At 38.5% G+C, this 20,979-nt stretch overlaps 1 protein-coding gene across 3 annotated transcripts in view; it reads right to left on the bottom strand.

Annotated features, from left to right (window-relative positions):
- Positions 1-20,979, bottom strand: part of PLA2G4A (phospholipase A2 group IVA) — a 160,225-nt gene that overhangs the window by 105,108 nt on the left and 34,138 nt on the right. For all 3 annotated transcript variants that reach the window (XM_047751917.1, XM_047751918.1, XM_047751916.1), the window contains one exon: positions 10,379-10,460. In XM_047751917.1, the coding sequence (XP_047607873.1) occupies positions 10,379-10,460 (82 nt within the window). The remainder of the gene's footprint in view (positions 1-10,378; positions 10,461-20,979) is intronic.

Here is a 20,979-nt window from a genome sequence, read left to right as displayed (position 1 = left end):
CTAAGTTATAAAACCCATCTCAATAGCCATTCAAGCTATAAAGTCTTCTTGGAGGCTTACTGCCAACACTTTTCAAAATCATCAATACTGTATAACCTAAACATAGTTACAATTAACAATTACCGAGTACACACTCTCTTAAGTTGGTTTTCCAAAGAGTTATTTACACCCATTTCATCTTCCCAGCTAGACCATAAATAGCTCAAAGGCAAAGCTGCTGCACTAGTAGACATCGGGGTGAGACAGGCTTGAGTTCTAGCCCCAAACATAACAGCTGTGTGATTTGGGACTATTTACATAATGTTTTTAAACAAATCTCTAAATTGGTAAAATTAAAATTAAAATATCACATATCTCATAGTGTTACTGAGTTGAGTAAATTAAGTGTAACGAAAAGCCCTAAGAACTCTGCTTAGCATTTTTGTTTATTTATTTAACAAACATATCGTGCACATTATGCATCAAGGACTTTCCTAAGCACTTCATAATCTCATTTAATCCTTATAAAGTCAAGGAGGAAGTTATTACCCCCAGGTGAGTTTTTTGGTTTGGTTTGGTTTGGTTTGTTTTGTTTGGCCACCCAGTTCCTGGGCCAGGGATCAGATCTGAGACACAGTTGCAATCTATGCCTCAGCTGAATGCCAGATCCTTAGCCCACTGTGCCGCTCTTCTGGGCAGGGGATCGAACCTGTGTCCCAGTGCTCCAGAGATGCTGCAGATTCGTTGCACCACAGTGGGAATTTCTGAGGGGTTTAACTATTGAGACCTGAGAAAGCCAAGTAACTTTCCCAAATTCACCATGGTTAATAGTGAATAGTGAAATAATGGAAGGGAGACTTGAATTCGAGTAAGCCAGTTCCAAAGGCCTGGCTCTAACCACTAAGTCTTGCTTCCTCTCCAGTATGAAGTAGGCATTCAATAAAGTTATCTACCATAAGTATTATGCTCATTTCTTTGGTACTTCTTCAAGGCCCTGGATGGGTACTAAGCACATAGCAGGTGCTCAGCATTTACTGACGACGTTAACAATGGAGCCTGCTGGGATAAGCACTGACTGTGTTTATATTTCTTTAACATTTCTTCTCCAAAGTTAAAATGTTGGAGTTCCTGTCATGGCTCAGTGGTTAACGAATCTGACTAGCATCCATGAGGATGCAGATTCGATCCCTGACCTTGCTCATTGGGTTAAAGATCTGGCGTTGCCGTGAGCTGTGGTGTAGGCTGCAGATGCCGCTCAGATCCTGCGTTGCTGTGGCTGTGGCACAGGCCGGCAGGTACAGCTCCAATTAGACCCCCTAGCCTGGGAATCTCCATAAGCTGTGGGTATGGCCCTTTAAAAAAAAAAAAAAGTTAAAATGTCAAAACTGTTATTTCATTTGAGATGTGGATTACCCTTGGACATCAACTTAAAATAATTTTCTTGAGAATTTCATCTAAAGTATTTCATGAAAAAATATATTGATATAACAAATGAGAAGTGAAAATGAAAAAGTACTTCTAAAGAGGCATAAGTTAACTACACCTCAACTACGTTTAACTAGTCATTTCAATCTCTGTCACATGATTTTATTTTTTAAAAAATAAAAAAATGTAAAATATACTAGGAAAGATCCCTTGTGGCACAGTGGGTTAATGATCCGATGTTGCTGTATCTGCGGTGAAGGTCGTAACTGTGGCAACAGGTTTAACCCCCAGCCCAGGAACTTCTGCTCAAACTTTAGAGCAGAAGAGTTCTTGAAATAAAAACTTTAAGAGCATACTTTTCATTGGAAATTTAAGAGCCATTTAAACATGTTTTTAGTTTGATTCCATTAGATATTAATCATACCTGTTCAATATAGAAGTAGTATATGATTTTTGGCAAAGAAAGTTCATCTAACATATGATAAGAAGGTGGCATATCAATTAGCTTTAAGAAAGTTTTTCAGGGAGTTCCCTGGTGGCTTAGTGGTTAGGACTTCAGTGCTTTCAGCACTGTGGCCTGTGTTCAATCCCTGGTCTAGGAGCTGAGACCCCACATCAAGCCACTGCATGCTATGGCCAGAATCCTTAAATTAAGGTTTTTTTTTTTCCTTTCAGTTTGTAGGACATTAACATGTTCAAGTATATATATGAAAAATATAAAAAGTATTTTAAGATGAAGATGCTTGAGATAGATATATATATACATATAAAATAAATCCTACTAAATGAGTAGGATCCAGCACTGACAGGTCTTAAAAAAAATAGAAAGAACATGTACATTGTGTCCCTGTTAGAACTGGTAGTGTACTCTTCACTTTGACAGGAACCTGCCTTTCTTAGCTCATAAAAGCATGGCTGCCAAATATACCACTAGAATATAGCTCCGTGCAGCACTGAATAAAGGTGGTGAAAAGCCCCTCGAGCATAACCTGATGCTAACAAAATGTCAAAGACAGGCTCATGCACTGCATTGGTCAGATCTAAGACACACAAATACATATGTGTAAACAAACAAAAACAAACAACTGAAATTTAAATACAGAGGAAAAGGACTAACAGTACTCACAAAACCATTTTAACAACTTACTAAAATGCATGGTATTTTAAAGGAGGGAGGAACAGGGAGCTCCTCCCGTACACACTTTATTTCCCTACCACATAGAAAATACAAGATAAGAGATGAGAGGTAGACAAGTGTTCTGGAATACTTCACTCAGCTTGCAATCATTTTCCATAAAATGTCCATTGGGAAATTATTTTAGAATTTTTAGAATCACAGGTGGATTCTCAAAAATATTCCAAAAATATGAATAAACCAAAACTCATATTCAATCACAACTTAAGGGCTGAGGTTAGTTTGATTCAGACAAGGTAGCAGTGCCATTTATAAAACATAATATTTGAAACTCTGTAATTAATCCAAGAATAATTATGTTATAAACCCAAAAGGGGTATAAAATTTGAAATCCATGAAAATTCTAGATAGCAATGGAAAGAAATAACAGATATTTATAATCTACAAAAAATAGAAATTAAATTTTTAAAATGCTCTCTGAGACAAAAAGAAGCAATATGCAAAAAACGTATAGTTACATATATTTATGTATTCTATTCATTCATCCAAATTTCTCTGAGACCTTCCTACTATGCCAGACTCAAGGCTAAGCACTTATTTTCTAAAAAGAGAGTAAGATGCAGGCCCCAATCTTACAAGTACATGTGGCAGGTATTAAACAGAGATCTGGACAGCTGTCAGGGGAGCAAAGGAGTGAACTGTGCCCAAGAGTATCAAAAAGAAAGTGGAAGTGCTATTCCACCATTTGTTTCTCTTAAGCTGAAAAAAAAGACGGCTCCAATAATTAGCTCAACCCAGGAATTCAGAATGGATATTTCTTGCCTCTAAGGTGAAAAACTGAAAATTACCTAAATACTGGAGAGGGTGTGGAGAAAAAGGAATCCTCCTATACTGTTGGTGGAAATGTAAATTAGTGCAGCCACTGTGGAGAACAGTATGGAGGTTCTCAAAAAACTAAAAATACAGAGTTCCCTTCGTGGCGCAGTAGTTAACGAGCCTAGACTAGGAATCATGAGGATGCAGGTTTGATCAGTGGGTTAAGGATCTGGCATTGCCATGAGCTGTGGTGTAGGTCACAGATGTGGCTTGGATCCCACATTGCTTTGGCTATGGCATAGGCTGGTGGCTGTAGCTCTGATTCCACCCCTAGCCTGGGAACCTCCACATGCCTCACATGGCCCTAAAAAGCAAAAAAAAAAAAAGAAAAAAAAGAGAGAGAGAGAGAGAGACAGAGAGAGAAAACTTAAAAATAGAGTTACCATATGATCCTGCAATCCTACTCCTGGGCATATGTTAGGAGAAAACTTTATTTAAAAAAGATACATGCACCTCAATGTTCATTGCAACACTATTTACAACAACCAAAACATGAAGCAACCTAAATGCCCACTGATATAGGAATGGACAAAGATGATGGGGTACATATGCACAATGGAATATTACTCAGCCATAAAAAAGAATGAATTAATGCCATTTGTATAACATGGATGGACTTAGAGATGATCACACTGAGTGAGGTAAGTCAGACAGAGAAAGACAAATATCATATGATATTGATTATATGTGGAATCTAAAAAAAAAATGATATAGGCGTTCTCCTGTGTCTAGAATATTTTAGAAGTCTTCCATTCTGTTTGAATCACCCTGTTTTTGTACTCTCATTCTCTGACGATACGTGAAAGACAGCAATTTAAACTTATTTTGTGGAGAAGTACTTTTTCAAATTTCACGCAGTCAACATACTTAGAGTATCCCACAGACGTGCCACATCTCAACCGAAGGTCTTTGCAGGGGAGAGGAAAACAGTACGTCAAATGTTAGCATAACAAAAAGCAGAGTATCTAGAGTTACCCTGCCTGGGTGCTCAGATCTGTCCCAATAAAATCGAATTAGGAAATTGAGAGAGCATTAAACCATATCAAAATATTTATGGAGGATACCTTTATGTGTACCAGGGAGGAAGACTATATTTGGAAATGTGTGCATATATGGTACCTTCCATACATTTGATCATTTCATTTTAAGTATGCACTGTGATCTTTGAAACGTAAAAATATATACCCTACTCTTTTTTTTTTTTTAAGGCTGCACCCATGGCATATGGAAGTTCCTAGGCCAGGGAATGAACTCAAGCCAGCGCTGAGACCTACACTACAGCTGAGGCAACTCAGATCCTTTAACTCAATGCACAGGGCTGGGAATTGAACCCATACCTCCTCAGTGAACTGAGCTGCTGCAGTCAGGTTCTTAACCCCTGTGCCACAGTGGGAACTCCTGCCCTACTTTTTCATTGCCTTCAATCTAGAATGATCATGATTACAGCATAAACAAATTTCAGAATTTTATAATGTAATTGTGCTATGTTTAGGGCATCTGTATTTGTTTCTATCATTCTTCTCAAGAATAATGTAGTAAGTCATGTAATTAATCCTACATAGGATTTTTAAAATAAAGAGTATTAAGATGCTCATGATTATTTCATTTAAAAACAGTAAAATCAGCAGAAACCAAAAAAAAAAAAATTAGAAACTTTGTCCATTTTGGACACCAACACACATACACACATAGAGAAGTTCCCAGGACAGGGACTGAGTCCAAGCCATAGCTGTGACTATGCTGCAGGTGCAGCAAAGCCTGATCCTTTAAACCACTGCACTGGGCCAGGGAGCGAACCCAGGTTGAGCCTCTGCAGTTGGATTCTTAACCCATGAGCTTAGTGGTAACTTCCATTTTGGAATATCTAAAGGTCTTTTTATCTGAGTTTTTAATCTCTATAGCCTCAGGATAAGCAAAAATAAAAATAGAAGAAATTGCCTAGACCCTGGCTCCCAAAATGCAGACCATGGATGGGCAATGTCCGCATCACCTGTATGTTAGACTCTACTTCCCAGACCTCCTGAATCAGAATCTGCATTTTAGACAATTATCTCCCAGTGAAACATATCAACATTAAAGCCTAAGAAGCACCATATGGAGATATTAGGTCAGCCTTGAACCTGCTGTTTTAAAATTAGGAATGTGAGCAAGATCTTGCTAAAGGTTTATCTGAAATAAAATATCATTTACCCACAAAGACATTACGAAAAATGAAAGCCTGGGATCCTTAAAAAATCCTTTAAAAAGTATCTTAAAATATTAAGCAGTACAATCTTATAAAAATTGGTTTAAAGACAATGAGTTCACAATTCTCCCAAGTATATATATATTTTTTCATAAAGCTTAAATGTTGGCATTTAAGCTCTGTGGTTTCCTGAGTACTTAAGGACAGTAGATTCATCTGCATTCCAACAACTGTCCTTAGAAGTCCTAATATTTACGATGCCAATTTTGTAAAGAAAGAATTGTGTCCAATGAGACTAGAAAAGAATCCTCAGTACATAGGCATAATTAGTGAGAAATAAAATATTGCCTGCCATATCTGTAAACAAAAGATGTCACAGGCATCAGTGATTGCAGCCACCTCCAAGGGTGAACCTAGTGAGGGGGGACGCAGGAAGAAAACAAAGAACACCTGCTACTTAGCAGCCATCAGACTGTAGCCACTCCCAAGAGTGAGCCCTGAGGAACCTCAGGATGCGAAAACAGAGGATACTGGCCCCAGACAGCTGAGGTGCACCGTAAAGGAATGATTTCAGTGACTCCAGACCCTGCAGCTTCCTATACATAGAAAAGCACTAAATTCCTTTTTAACAGTAATCCTTTGTTCCTACCACTTACCCTTTCGTTGCAAAACTCCTGTGTATCCCAGCTCCCCCTTGCCTTCTTGGAGCAGTTTTCTCAGGGTTACTTGAGATGCTGCCTCCTGGGGTTAAGGCCTCATTTTGCCCCAAATAAAACTTACCATCCACTTTTAGGTCGTACATATATATTTTTCAGTTGACATTAGGGTATCAAAAATATCTAACATTGGTATGGTATTTTACCGTTTTAAAAAACACTACAGTATTCATTCTCTGATTTCATCTTAGGGGATGAAACAGGGCTTTATTTAGTTCTGAATTCTGAGATGAGCCTCCATGATAATGTATGATCTGCATTTTCCTAACACTTTTTTAAAAGGAGCAGAAATTCAGCGAGGGAGCTGTAGCCTTTGTGCCAGCTATCTCGTTTGGTTATAAAATGAGGTTTGTGGACAGGGAGGTGTGTTTTGTTTCACATATGCACAAAGAAAACTATATTACCAACTGAAATTGTACTGTCACTGCAGTCATTCTGCACATACATGTCTCCTGTTGGAAAAGGAAAGGAATGATGCAAAATAGCGAGTTTAATATAATATTTAATAATCCACCCAACACTCAGTGCCTGGCACGAGTGACGTACTCCCAGTTACATGTTAATATTGTCAAATTAATGCAAATGACTTATTTTTTGAAATAAGACTATGGTGAGTCAGGTGCACATTTGAACTTCAAACTACCTCTTCACATGATGTGAGCATAAGAATGCAGGGAAGGGCTGGCACCACTGCAGCACTGGGTATAAATGATGTGTTTGGAACATAGTGAGATGAGCAACCACATCTGGGAAGGGGCTGTTTTGTTCTTGGCTGGCCCAGTGCTCTGAGGTGAAAACAAGGAAATGAGTGAAATGTTATGATGAACATGTCAGCTCCGACTCCTCTCAAGATAGTTTATGGGATGCTGCTGATTAAATTATGATATTTTAGGAATAAAGGATGGTATTTCTAAATGCAGCTAGTTAGAATAGGATGACTTGGGTCTCCTGTTGTGGCTCAGCAGGTAAGAACCTGACTAGGATCCATGATGATGTGGGTTTGATCCCTAGGTCACTTGGTGGGTTAAGTATCCAGTTGCCATGAGCTGCAGCATAGGTTGCAGAAATGGCTCGGATCCATCATGGATGTGGCTGTGGCTGTGGCGTAGGCTGGCAGCTTCAGCTCTGATTTGATCCCTAGCCTGGGAACTTCCATATGCCACACGTGAGGCCTGAAAAAGAAAGGAAGGAAGGAGGAAAAGAAAGAAGAGAATAGGATGACTTATCAAGGGACAAAATAAAATTTAGATATAATCTTAGTATTAGATTGAAAAAAACAGAACATAGGTACTTTACTAAATGTCAACTCTTTGATTCATGTGGCTTCCTTGAGAAAATGTCCACCTACACAGGTAAAGCAGAAAAACCTAACAGTAATCTGTCCTTCTTTACCACCACTCAAAACTTTATTGAAATTTTTAAGTAAATGTAGGCACTATCAACGACAGAAGAGAGTGTAATTTTCTGTCATCCTTTGCAGATCTTAGGACATTTTTTATAGTTCCATCTTTGTCTACCTTTAAAGAACTTCTATCTAGAAGAAGCCCAAATTCCACTTACTTGGTGATTTGATTAGATGAAACTCACCAAGCAACATCATCAAAACGCCTCTTAGAAAAAACAGCTCACACCTATGCCTTTTCTCACTACAACCTCCCACAACTTCTCAAAAATAAATTCTTAGTCACCGTATATTGTCCCTCTACTTTTTCTTACTAAACTTATCACTGAATTCATTTCTCTAAGACTCTCTTCTGTTCTTTCTTTCTGTCTCCTCCTGATGTTCTGAAAATGCATCAAGGAGATACCAAGGGTTGGCAACAATCCCCTCCCCCCAAAAAATTTATAACACAAGCAAAATAAAATCAAATTACAAATGCTGAATAAAAATGTTAACAAAATGTTCCGACACTACCCTTTTTCTAATAATGCTTAATCTCCAGTGGCTATGACTTCCTTGGGTCCTTCTCTTTAAAAAGGAAGCTTTTTGGAAATCAAGGGTATAAGCTGCGTTGGGCACACTGGGGATTGAAAATGCACTTGTTTGCTATTTCATGAGATATATTAACATACGTTCGTTTTTGAGTAACGTTACCAACGTCAGCTCAAGTAAGTTTTAAATGACACTTGCAGCATTACTGTCTTTCTGGTCCTACTTACAGTAAACAAACATGGCCAAGAGTTCCCTGGTGGCCTAGCAGGTAAGGACTCAGCATTGTCACTGCTGTGGCTTGGGTTCCATCCCTGGCCCAGGAACTTCCGCATGCCACAGGCGCAGCCAAAATAAATAAATAAATAAGCATGGTCAAAGTGTCTGGGGCTTACGGGGAAAGTAGCTAAGAAATCAGATCACACCAGTTGAAGGGAACTCACAGAATAAAATTTGAACTGCTCTTGGACTCCTCTTAAGCATAGTGACAGCCATTGTCTCTAAGACAGCTCTGTGCTGACAGAAAATATTGCTGCTACTTTGTATAAGAGAGAACTATACTTTTTTTAAAGTCAAATTAGATCAGTAACTTGTATGGTTGGCCAGTCACTAACACAGCCTTTAGTTGAATTTAGAATGGCTTTTCTAATTAACAGCAGGACCTCTAGAGTTGTAAGTGCTATGTTTCTCTCAAGGTCATGGGGGTCCAGTTTTTAAATTTGGCTTCTGATGTGGCTTCTCTTTCACAGGAACCTTTCTCCAGTGAACTCTCATTTTTTTTTTTAAAGCAAATTAGGAACAACTTAAGAAAAACATTGGCCAAGGAGTGATTAAATGGGATAGATTAATGTATGAGATAAATTTTAAAAAATAAACTCCTGGTCCAGACTAGACTTGACGAAATTGTTCCTGTCACCTCTGCAAGGATGCAATGCCCATCCAAAACTCTTGCCATTAGATTTCACTCCCTGGTCCCCTCCTTACTTCCAACTTTTACCAACTTCTTGGACATCTTTCTTCATTCACCAAAAGTTTGAGCCCAGAGCTCAAATTTTCCATTTCTTAGTATTTAACATCTCTTTATTGGCCCATTTTCATCATGATTTCAACAAGCTGAAGTCTTTCCTATTCTTAAAAAGTATATTCCACATTTGCCTTCCATATATTTAACACACTATGACCAGAACAAACATTTTTGTAGTGAAGACTCAATCCATGTGACTTGTTTACTCAGATGTCATCAAATTCTTCCTGTTAAATTTCTGATAAAACCTCAGTCTTGTTGTGTCAGTGCTTATCCTCCTTCACCTTTGCTGTGTATCTCTTTGAACGTGCTGTTTTCTCTGCCTGGGACTCTCCCTGCTCATAACACCAAATGCCTTCTCTTCCTTCAAGTACCAGTTTAAATCCATCTGTCTAGGAAAGACTTCCCTGCTCCCCAGACTGATAAATTTGCCATCTCCATTCTTTCCCCCAAACCTATCCTCAGGGGTAAATCGTCATTCTCATACTTTGGAAAGAATCTACAACTTTACCCAATTCACTTCACAATCTTCGCCCATCCTTGTTTGTATTCCCACCACCATGACGCAGGAGCTAATGCAAACAGTTGAATGGAATGGTAAGATTAACCAGGAAAATTGCATTTGAAAACACAGAGAAGGATACTGACAAGTCAATTCAACATTATCCTCAGACGGTGGATCATATCATTTCGAGTTGTCCCACACCAGTTTCTCTAGCTATTTCCACACATAATAAACATACTTAAAGCCATAAGCACTAGAGAAACTACATTTTTAAAAAACCGTATAGGCACAATACTTTACAGAGGCAGTTGGTCTAAAGTTTTGACTCAGTCTTCTTTCCAAAATAGAATGTCTTTGAAACCCAAAGATTTGTATATCATAAGATAGTCATTTTCACTGATTCCAAGTACACTCAATTAATGTAAAGTCAAGATAAAATATTATTCTGATGTATAGAAGAACATCAGCAAGTCACTCAAATATGCAGACAAAGATGAACACATCTGAAGAAGGGACAGCCCCTGGCTTGTCAAGGAATTCAAGCAACTAGAGAGTGAATCATAATTACGTACTTTCAACAGAAGAGCAAATAAGGGCACTTACGCATGTCACCAAACGCTCCCTTTGTCACTTTGGTAGCACGTAATACCACTACCGTGAACTTGTGGGAATAATGGTGCTCCACCTGGAAAGAAAAATGATAATGAATTTAAAATCAGCTTGTAATATAGCATCTAAGTAAATTGTTTTCACTGTTTCCTTGAGACTAACCAAAAATATTCCAGTAGAAAGGAAGCAACACGCATACCAGAAACATTCTTTGATCCTGAGGCTTTTCCTTTTCTGATCTTCTCCTCTTTCCCCACATAGAATTGAGAAGTTTAGATCATGCTTCAAAATATGGCTACAGTTTGACTGTTAGGACTTTTTTGCAGTCCCTACTCTACAGAGTTTACCAAGCCCTTGGAGAAAAAATGTAAATCAGGACTGCAGGCTTTCCTAGGTATACAATCAGGCTTTGTACTGGGTGATAAGAAAATCCTGGCTTAGAAAGGCAAAGTCAGAGCAAGATGTTTGCATTATCTAAGTTTGTTTTTACTGTTACTGTTCAATGAAAGTCTTTTCTGGTATAACATTTCCAGAGTGGTTTTCAAAATCCTTTGGACCCAAGACAATAACCAGCAAACTACTTATATTAATTTTAATGCATTTCTTATGCACCGTATGCAACAATGTTAAAAGTTTCTGTTAGCCTAATAGTTTACACGCATATAATAAATATTAACAGGTAGAAGCCTTTATAAAAAACTTCACCTAACTGGAAATTAGTGATCAAAACAACTCTACCCACAGAATTAGAAAGCAAGAATGCATACAGTTCTCTGAGAAAGTGAAAAATTACAAAGTCTTTTTATCCAAAGCTCAAGCACTGTTGTTTAATCTCAGGAGAAGCCCACATTTATAAGCTACTCCTACGTTTCTTAATTTAATAGACTTATTTATAAACTGATTAAAAAGTCCATAACTAATTAAAAAGAAACTAAGACAATTCAGAGAAGTGCGTAATTGCAGTCTAAAAGCTAGGATAAAGCAGCAAAAGTTATATAGCATTCAAGAGTTTCTGAAGATATTACTCAATCACAGAGTAATTTACGTTCAGATTTATAATAGAGCATCAAGAAGAGGTAAAGTCATGAATAACGAGCATTGTCTAAAAAGGCAGGGAAGCATATAATATCTTTCAAAGATATATATCTTCTGTTTTCTTTTCTTCCTCCCACACTCAAGGCATATGGAAGTTCCCAGACTAGGAACTGAATTCAAATCCGAGCCACAGCTGAGACCTATGCTGGATTCTTAACCCACCACACCATACCAGGAACTCCTCACAATGATTTTTATTCAAGTTTGTTGTCAAAGAGAAACACTTTTTGTATTCAGAAGAGCTCTGAGTAGTCAAAGTTTTATTCTACATAAACGAAATTATCAATCATTAAAAAAAAAACCATGAATGCTTTAAAAAAGGCATATAGTCTTATACTACAATCAAAAATCACATGCACTCCTCCTACCGAAAAAAAAAAAGGGAGTGGGGGAGAGAATCTACTATTCTAGTTAGAGAATTCAATATCCTCTATCAGAAATAAACAGATCAAGCAGGTAAATGGAAAAATATTCCATATTCATGGATAGAAGACTGGATATTGTCAAGATACCAGTTCTTCTCAAATTGATCTAGAGATTTAAGACCATCCCAATCAATTCCCAGCAAGTTATTTTATAGATATCAACAAGCTGATTCTAAAGTTTATGGAGAAAGGCAAAAGACCCCCAAATAGCTAATATAATATCGAAGGAGTAGAATAAAGCTGGAAGAGTAATGCTACCTGACTGTAATGCTACAGTAATCAAAACAACATGATATTGATGAAAGAATAGACAAATAGATCAGTGGAACAGAATAGAGAGCCCCCAAATAGAACAACACGCATAGTCAACTGATTTTTGACAAATTTGCTCAAGCAACATGATGTAAAAAAGAGCCTTTTCAACAAATGGTGCTGTAACAATAAGACATGTACATACAAGGGAAAAAACAAAAACAAAAAACATGATCCTAGACAAATGATATCTGAGCCTGAAGGAGAATAAGTACATGCTCTCAAAAACCCAGTTTATGGATTAGCTTTCTCCACTAAAGAAAACTAAAATTGCTGCAAATGTATTCGTATGTCAAATGTTTATTAATAACATGTACAGAGAGATGATATTGTTATAATAAGGATTCATTGCGTTTGAACCATACAGTATACATTCCGCTTGATGCAAATTCTCATTTAATTTTCCCAATCTGAAAAATAAATGCTATTATATATATTTATAGATGAGTTAAGTGAGGTTCTGAGAGATTAAGTAATTTTCCCAGTATCTCACAAATAGTAAAAGTTAAAATTGAATTAGAATCCAGTCTTCCTGCACCCATGTCTTTATTCTTCCTACATTCCTTTACTCACACAAGCAATAATAATAACAACAACAACAACCATAACTAATGGTTTAAAAAAAGGCTATTTCCATTTACTAAAGTAGTATAGATAGACACACTGCAATATAGAAAACAGATAACCAACGAGGCCCTATCGTACAGCACAGGGAACTCTATTTGGTGACCTGTAATAATCTACATGGGAAAAGAATCTGAAAAAGAATGGATATGTATATAGGTGTAACGGAATCACTCTGCTGTACAGCAGAAATTCTCATAACATTGTAAATCAACTATATTTCAATAAAACTTTTTTAATTACCAAAACAAAGAGAATGGATATATGTATATCTATAACTGAGTCACTCTGCCGTACACCTGAAACTAACACAACACTGTAAATCAACTATACCCCAATAAAATTTTTTAAAAAAGAATGGCAACAATAATAGTACCTATTTCACAGGGGTAATTTAAGAATGAAACAAAACAATTCATACAGAGACCAGAGCACCGAGCCTGGCATATGTATGCTGTCCATCAATAATATAGTTAATGTGGTGATTAGGAAGACAGATGTAAAACCTGACCAAAAGAGTTGAAAATAAACTACGATAGATAGTTACAATTTATTCTCTTATCTGTAGCTGACCTAAAGTCCCTCTAATAATGGGCTATTTTCTCTATCATTCGACTCTCCCTTTCAATTTGCTTTTGTTTCCCTCAGTCTCAATTCGGCCTTCCTAACTATAATGAACAAATTACTTGCACAGCATTCGCAGGAAATAAGGAGCCAATCAATCACTTTCTTGGTTTTTGCAAGTTAATTTTGGCAGCCTCACAAATCTTCAGATGACCTGTAAATAACTTCTGAAAACAGGAGTGTCAAAATCATGCCCATCTCTTTCTAAGAGCTATGAAGAACCATGTTTCCTGGGGCCAATATCATGTATAATTTCAAACTAGTGTGGACTGGGCTAGCTTCTGACTTGGATAAGAGACTTTGGGTTATGTTTCAGGGATGGTGCCAGAGGAAATGATATTATTGAATGCAAAACCAGTGTTCCCTAGGGGGGACCTAATGACTCAGCACAAAGCTACCTGGTAGTTGGCAAAGGGAGATGCCGTATTTCAATTGAGCTGTCACGTCTAAGCTCAATACCCTTATTTAGTCATCAAGATTAAGCCTTGCCTTCAGGTCTTGGATTACCTTACTCTGAGTGTTTTTCTTTACCTTTATCTTTTCCATAGTGAAAATCATGACCCTTTTTCTCTTCATAATTACAAGTTCCAAGCCATTATGAAAACTACTATGGCGTTAAGTTCATTCTGGAGAATTATACTGACATTTGTAACTCAGAGGCCTGGGCACTGGAAAACGGAACCAGTCCATTTATCTAAAATCAACTTGATGGTTTTCCTACTCTGTTGAAAGTGCTACTGTTACAAAGAATGAAAGAACAATTATAAAACAAATCTGATGGAAGAGAAGGTCGACTCTGCATGGACATATTTTTTTCTATGCAACTGCCATTGCCTAATTTTAACTCAAACCCAAACTACAGGCTGTATAATGACTACAGAACCTCATTACTGAACCCAGAGATTGCGATCGCCATAATCAGCAACAGGCAACTTCAAACACATCTCAGAAATTAAAAAAAAAAAAAAAATGCTGCATTGATGTCACACAGGAGTCAAGATACTTTTTTCGATAAGATACTTATTTTCTGTGTCACTTCCTGCTGTGGTCTCCTTCTAATACATTTAAGAGGCACAAACATCATGCTACTCTTCTCCCACATTTTTTAAAGAGCAATCACTTTATCTAGTTTCGACCAACAGTGCTATCTAAACTTGCTTTAAACTAGAGATTCTCATACTAAGAGAAGTCAGTCAGAAAGAGAAACAAAAATACCATACGATATCACTTCTCTGTGGAATATACAATATACCACAAATGACCCTATCTACAAAACAGAAAGAGACTCACAGACATAGAGAACAGACTTGTGGTTGCCAAGGGGGTGGGAGTGGGATGGACTGGGAGGTTGGGGTTAACTGATGCAATCTATTACATTCAGAATGGATAAGCAATGAGGTCCTTTCACCTGACATGATGGAAGATAATGTGAGAAAAAGCATGTATATAAATGCATGACTGGGTCACTTTGCTGTATAGCAGAAATTGAAACATTGTAAATCAACTATACTTTAAAACATTTTTTTAAAAAGTGAACAAACAAATACATAAACTTGCTTTAGGAAGTATCAGTCATGGATTGGCTATATGCACAAATTATCCTAATGTCCAAAACACCAAATTTGGCAACAGAATTTAACTTTAGCAGACATCATTAAAAAAAAGTATAATCAGAAATATGACTTGAATTTCTTCCCCGTCATGAACCAGAAACTTTCCACTTGCATATATAATTTTCTATTATATATTAAGAATATGTAATAAATATGAAATATAACTTATTGTAATAATCTTTAAATATTAAAGTAAGTATAGAGTTCATTTTCATTGAAGGTAGAAGATTTTAGGTCCTATTTTTAATCAGGTTTACTGGAACTGCTCTAGAAGCGAAACCCGTACCAAAAACAAAAAAAAAAAAATTAGGAGTTCCCGTCATGGCTCAGTGGTTAGTGAACCCCACTAGCATCCATGAGGATACAGGTTCAATCCCTGGCCTCGCTCCATGGGTTAAGGATCCAGCGTTGCTGTGAGCTGTGGTGTAGGTCGCAGACGCAGCTTAGATCCCATGTTGCTGTGGCTCTGGTGTAGGCCTGTGGCTACAGCTCCGATTAGACCCCTAGCCTGAGAACCTCCATATGCCGAGGTTGTGGCCTTAAAAAGACAAGACAAAAAAAAAAAATTATATGGTAACAGCTTGAGTCTAAAATACTCATTTAATGACATATTCACCATAAATGTATTGTGATTCTAATGTCTTCAAGATACTTGAAATAAGCAATCACCCAAATTTTTAGTACCTAAATTTTAACTGATAGAGATTCTAGTCCAATGGTAATAGCTATAGTACCACAGAGATTTTTTGTGAATATTAACTTTATTCCTGCCTCCACACTATAGGCAAATAGGGTAGGGGGTCCCCAGAGAAAGAGAACCAGTCATGGCTTTCTTGACAGCAGAGAAGTCCTGTTTGGCCTAAGCCATTTTGTGATCTAAGCCTGGCCACAATGCTTGTCCTTGAACAGGTCTCATTAATTAAGGATCTTAGGGGAACAAAAGAATGCAGGGACAAGGGATTGTTATCAGGCAAGAGAAGTAACAATAGCAAAGATATTAAATGATTTAAGATTCCCCGTTGTGTTTCAATGGTTAAGATTAGCCTGAAGCACTCAACCACCAGATCAACCAGAACCTAAAGGATGACCCTGTTGACCTTCCCTGAGCCCCCTGATGTCGGTCAGCGTGGACTCTGTCAATCTTTACCCCGATTTTATGCTGAATTCTCCTCTCCTTAAACCCCTTCATGACTAGTGATGTACTCTTAGCTTAAAACTTCCCCAGTTTTGGAGTTCCTATTGTGGCTCAGCAGTAAGGAGCCCCACTAGTAACTGTGAGGATGCAGGTTTGATCCCTGGTCTCACTCAGTGGGTTAAGAATCTGGTGTTGCCATGAGCTGTGGTGCAGGTCGCAGACAAGGCTTGGATCCCAAGTTGCTGTGCAGCTGTAGCTCCAATTCTACCCCTAGCCTGGGAACTTGCACATGCCGCAGGTTCAACCCTGAAAAGCAGAAAAAGGAAAAGAAAAATGATTTTGGAATGCACTGCTTCATTTTCATCAAGGAGGAAAAAAGACATGCTGAGGCAATTTTTATGCTTTTTGCTAAATGATATGTAAAGTAGGCTTATCTCATGGAAAAACAGCAAAAAAATATTTATTGAAGTACATTTGTATTTTAGGGTCTTCATGGAACTCTGCTACTTTGATTTTTAGTGTATTTTTAGGTTAAAAATAAGCTGGCTTTCAAAAATTATTTTGACTTTGTTTGCATTATATATTGCACACATCCACTTTTTGACCTAATCTGACTACTCTATCTGTTCTAAGTCACTGAAATGATTCTGGAAATGCTCCTGAAGTTTGGTAAATGCATTTATTTCTTTAGATGCAAAGCATTGTGAGTGATCTACTGAGTGTTTTTAATTGTTTCATTTTAATATATGAAATAATTCTGACAGCTTTGAGTATAAAAAAATGCATTAAATGTTCTCTGCTTTTCTTTAGCTCTCTCCTAATAGCTATAGCATTAAAAAAAAATCTAATATTCTTTGCTTAATTTTCCTATTGTTTGGTGGTTAAATTACAACCGTCAGAGGAAGAGCTTTTAGGAAGGACCCTCCCTCAAGTTAAATATCTATTCCCATGAACATAAATACAGCTATTTAACCTTTTTTTCTTTTGTGGGGAGTTATGAACCTGACTGGTACCCATGAGGATGTGGGCTCAATCCCTGGCCTTGCTTAGTACGTTAAGGATCTGGCATTGCTGCAAGTTTCAGCATAGGTTGCAGATACGGCTCAGACCCAGCATTGCTGTGGCTGGGTGTAGGCCTGCAGCTGTGGCTCTGAGTCGACATCCAGCCCAGGAACTTCCTCATGCCATAAAAACAAAACAAAAATCTTTTTGTCTTGTACTCTTCAGTAAGTGAAAAATAATTAATAACTAAAAGATACAGACACAAGTCAGAAGGGTAGTTATGATACAATGCTTTTATATTTTCTGTCTCAGTTTTCTGCCCTTGTAATACTGTGAGATGTAGGAAATATATATATGGGGACTCAGATGAACATATATATTTTTTAATTTTATATTTTATAATTAGAGAATTTTTGTGTGTGAGTTTTCTAGGGCTGCACCCGCGGCATATGGAGGTTCCCAGTCTGGGGGTCTAATCAGAGCTGTAGCCGCCAGCCTACGCCACAGCCACAGCCATGTGGGATCGGAGCCACATCTGCGACCTACACCACAGCTCACGGCAATGCCGGATTTTACAATTATAGAATCGATTTGAGTTCTTGGTTACTTTGCTAGTGTCCAAGAATTAGTTGGTGGTGTGGAGAGGCCTCCACACACATGCTGGAACTGGGCCCAGCAACCCCTTTCAGCCTTGGTTTGTTCATCTGTAAAAGGGCAATTGTGATATACCAACCACATGAGATTTCTCAAGGGTCCCCTAGTACAAATCCAGAGTTCACCACTGGAATTTCACAGACAGCAATACTGAATATGACGGTTGGGGGATAACTTTACCATCTGCGGAAATCTTTTTGAGATGAGATGATTACCTATCTTCTTGGGATTACGTAGAGGCACTATTGATTTCAAGTAAATTCCACTTGTGATAATGGCAGACTAAGTAATCTGGGTTACCACTTCCTCTATAAAATAAATAAACCTAGATGAGTTTTTAAAAAAGAAGTATTTTCCTAAAGTAACTGTGATGGTTAATTTTATTTGTCAGCTTGACTGGCTGCAGGGTGCCCAGATTAAACATTATTTCTGGATGTGTCCAGAGGGGTGTTTCTAGATGAGATTAGCCCCTGGATCCGTAGACTCAGGAAAGGCTATTTCCATTCCCACTGTGGGTTGGCAATCCACTGAGGGCCTGAAGAACAAACGGAAGGATCTGTTGCTCTTTTCCTAGCTCACTTTTTGAGCTAAGACATCTCCCTTCATTTCCAGAGCTGAACTGAATTTCAACATTGTCCTTCCTGGGTCTCCAGCTTGTAGATGTTAGATTCTGGGGTTTCTCAGTCTCCATAACCACATGGGACAATTCCTCACAATAAATCCCCATAACTAGATATCAGCTATGGTCTGAATGTTTGTGTCACCCCAAAATACCTGTGGAAATCCTAAACCCCCAAAGATGACAGTATTAGAAGATAGGACCTTTGGGCAGGACAAGGCACCCCACCCCCGCCCCCCATGAATGAATAGGTGCCTTTAGAAAAGAATCCAGAGAGACTGCTGACCCCCTCCACCTCACAGACACAGCAGCTACGAACTAGGTCCTCATCAAATGCATTCACACTGCTGCCTCGACGTTGGACTTCGCAGACTCCAAAAATATGAGCAACACCTTTCTGTTTATAAGCCACCGAACCTGTGTTATCGATACAGCAGTCTGAATGAATCAAGACATTATCTCCTGATCTATCAGAGAACCCTAGGACTAATACTAATGACAAAGAACTAACAAGATAGGAAGGCCTTAATTGCCAAGACAGGGTTGACCAGACGGGGAGTACAGAAACACAGGCACAGGGCCATTTTGCCACAGGGACATTTGCTGAGCCAGAGAGGAGGAGGCTGAGAGGCTGAGCAGCCTTGAGGGATTAGAAGCCATCTGAGGATAAGGACCCTAGGAAACCATTCCCCTGTTTCAAGCCTGAAACTCCACAGCCTGTACCATAGGAATAAGAATAAACAGCCCTTCATGTATTGCGACCCATTTTAGCCTCAACCAGGGGCCCAGAAAACAACTAACCTGAAACCGGGATTGCATTTTCCCCCTGGCTTCCCAAGAAACCTGACAGAAACCAGTAAAATTCTGAAGAATTATTTCTACAGATAGTTTCTCATTACAATAATATTCAGCAAAACCAAAGATAATTAGGAACATGAGGAGGTATGAAACCAAGACTACCCACCAGCACAATTAATTAATAGGCTGAACTTAACATCAGCACCATCCAGGAAATGGAAGTCAGACTTAAGTAAGACTACAGGGAACAGGAAACTATAAGAAATGGCCCAGAAGTTTTAAAATAGAACCAAATGGAGCTGCTCCCACATAATGCAGTGTGTTTAGGATCCAGTGTTGTCATTGCAACAGCTTGGGCCACTGCTGCGGTGCAGTTTTGGTAGCCCTGGCCCCTGGCCAGGGGAAACTTCCCCATGCTGCGGGGTGCAGCCCATTAAAAAAAAAAAAAAAATTGAAATTGAAGAACTGAGAAGTAAACTTGGTGACCTTCTAGAGATTTCTGATCTATGCTCTGTGGTGAAGAAGCAGAAATATGGGTGTTCCTTTAAACGAGTGTACTTGTGCCACGAGGCTTGTGGCAGGGAATGGCTGGTCTCAGGGGGAGCTGGAAGCTTTTCACGCACCATCTTCTGCTTCACCTTTCTCGAATCTCCAAAAAACATGCTACTTGACGTAAAATTCACTATCCATTTGTGCCCATGGCTGTGTTTTTGCAATAGCTTCGTCACCTTTATATTTCTGATTTCCCAGCAGCAATATCTCACCTTCAGTTGCCTCCTAGAAATATCTTGTTAAGTTTCTAAAGAATATTTAGGGACATAATGATTTATGCTTTATAAAAAGCCTAGTGAAGCAGACACAGCAGGTATTATTCATACCCTGTTCTCCATATGAAACAGCTACAACTCAGTTTGAGTGCTCGAGAGCACGTAACTGAGGTCTGGAACTGCCACTAAAACACTAGCTCTTTGATTACCTACTCAGTGTCTCCCCCCACCCCCCCGCCCCATGTTACTATAATAATCTAGAATAACAGCTTTCTACTTTTTTGGTAATATTTCCAGTCATCCTACAATGACATTTTTCAAAGGTCCCTGTATTTTAGCAGACAGTCGTGCTTGCATACCTATGTGGCTGACCAGCTCTAATGTGGACACGACCTTAGTTTGCCTGGATATGGGGCCCTCCATTGCTAATAGGTGGTGGGAAAAGTTGTGGATTTTTTTTTTTTCCTCACTCCAGGGAAGTGACTCAGATTTTCAAAGCGCAAAGATGGAAATTTTAATAAATATTTTATATCTGAACATTGATGGAACAATGATGTCTTCTTGGTCCAAATGAACTTCGATAGATTCTGGAGGAACCAGTTGCCTTCAGGTTGGAAAGCAGCTCAGAACAACTCTACGGGAACGGCCTGCTGCCATATATTTGTTACTCCATCTTCGCCTACATTCTTAAAAGCTGGCACCATTGCAAACAAGAGAACTTGCTGCATGAGCCCACAGGATTCTCCAACATGTCCCTGCATCACAGGTGTGGTGAAAATCCTCACTGCCTGGAGGCAGCCAAACTTTGCTGGCCTGTCTGGCACCCTTCATTGCGAGTACACTGGCTTAGTTCTCCCCATCTTTCCTTTTTTGATGAAAGGGTTCCATATTGAGTGTGCTCACTTATACATTGTGAAAAGTATCTTT

The sequence above is a fragment of the Phacochoerus africanus genome, chromosome 11, assembly GCF_016906955.1.
Source record: "Phacochoerus africanus isolate WHEZ1 chromosome 11, ROS_Pafr_v1, whole genome shotgun sequence".
NCBI classification, from domain to species: Eukaryota; Metazoa; Chordata; class Mammalia; order Artiodactyla; family Suidae; genus Phacochoerus; species Phacochoerus africanus.
The sequence above is the reverse complement of the archived record's forward strand: the minus strand, read 5'-3'. Positions and strand labels throughout refer to the sequence as shown.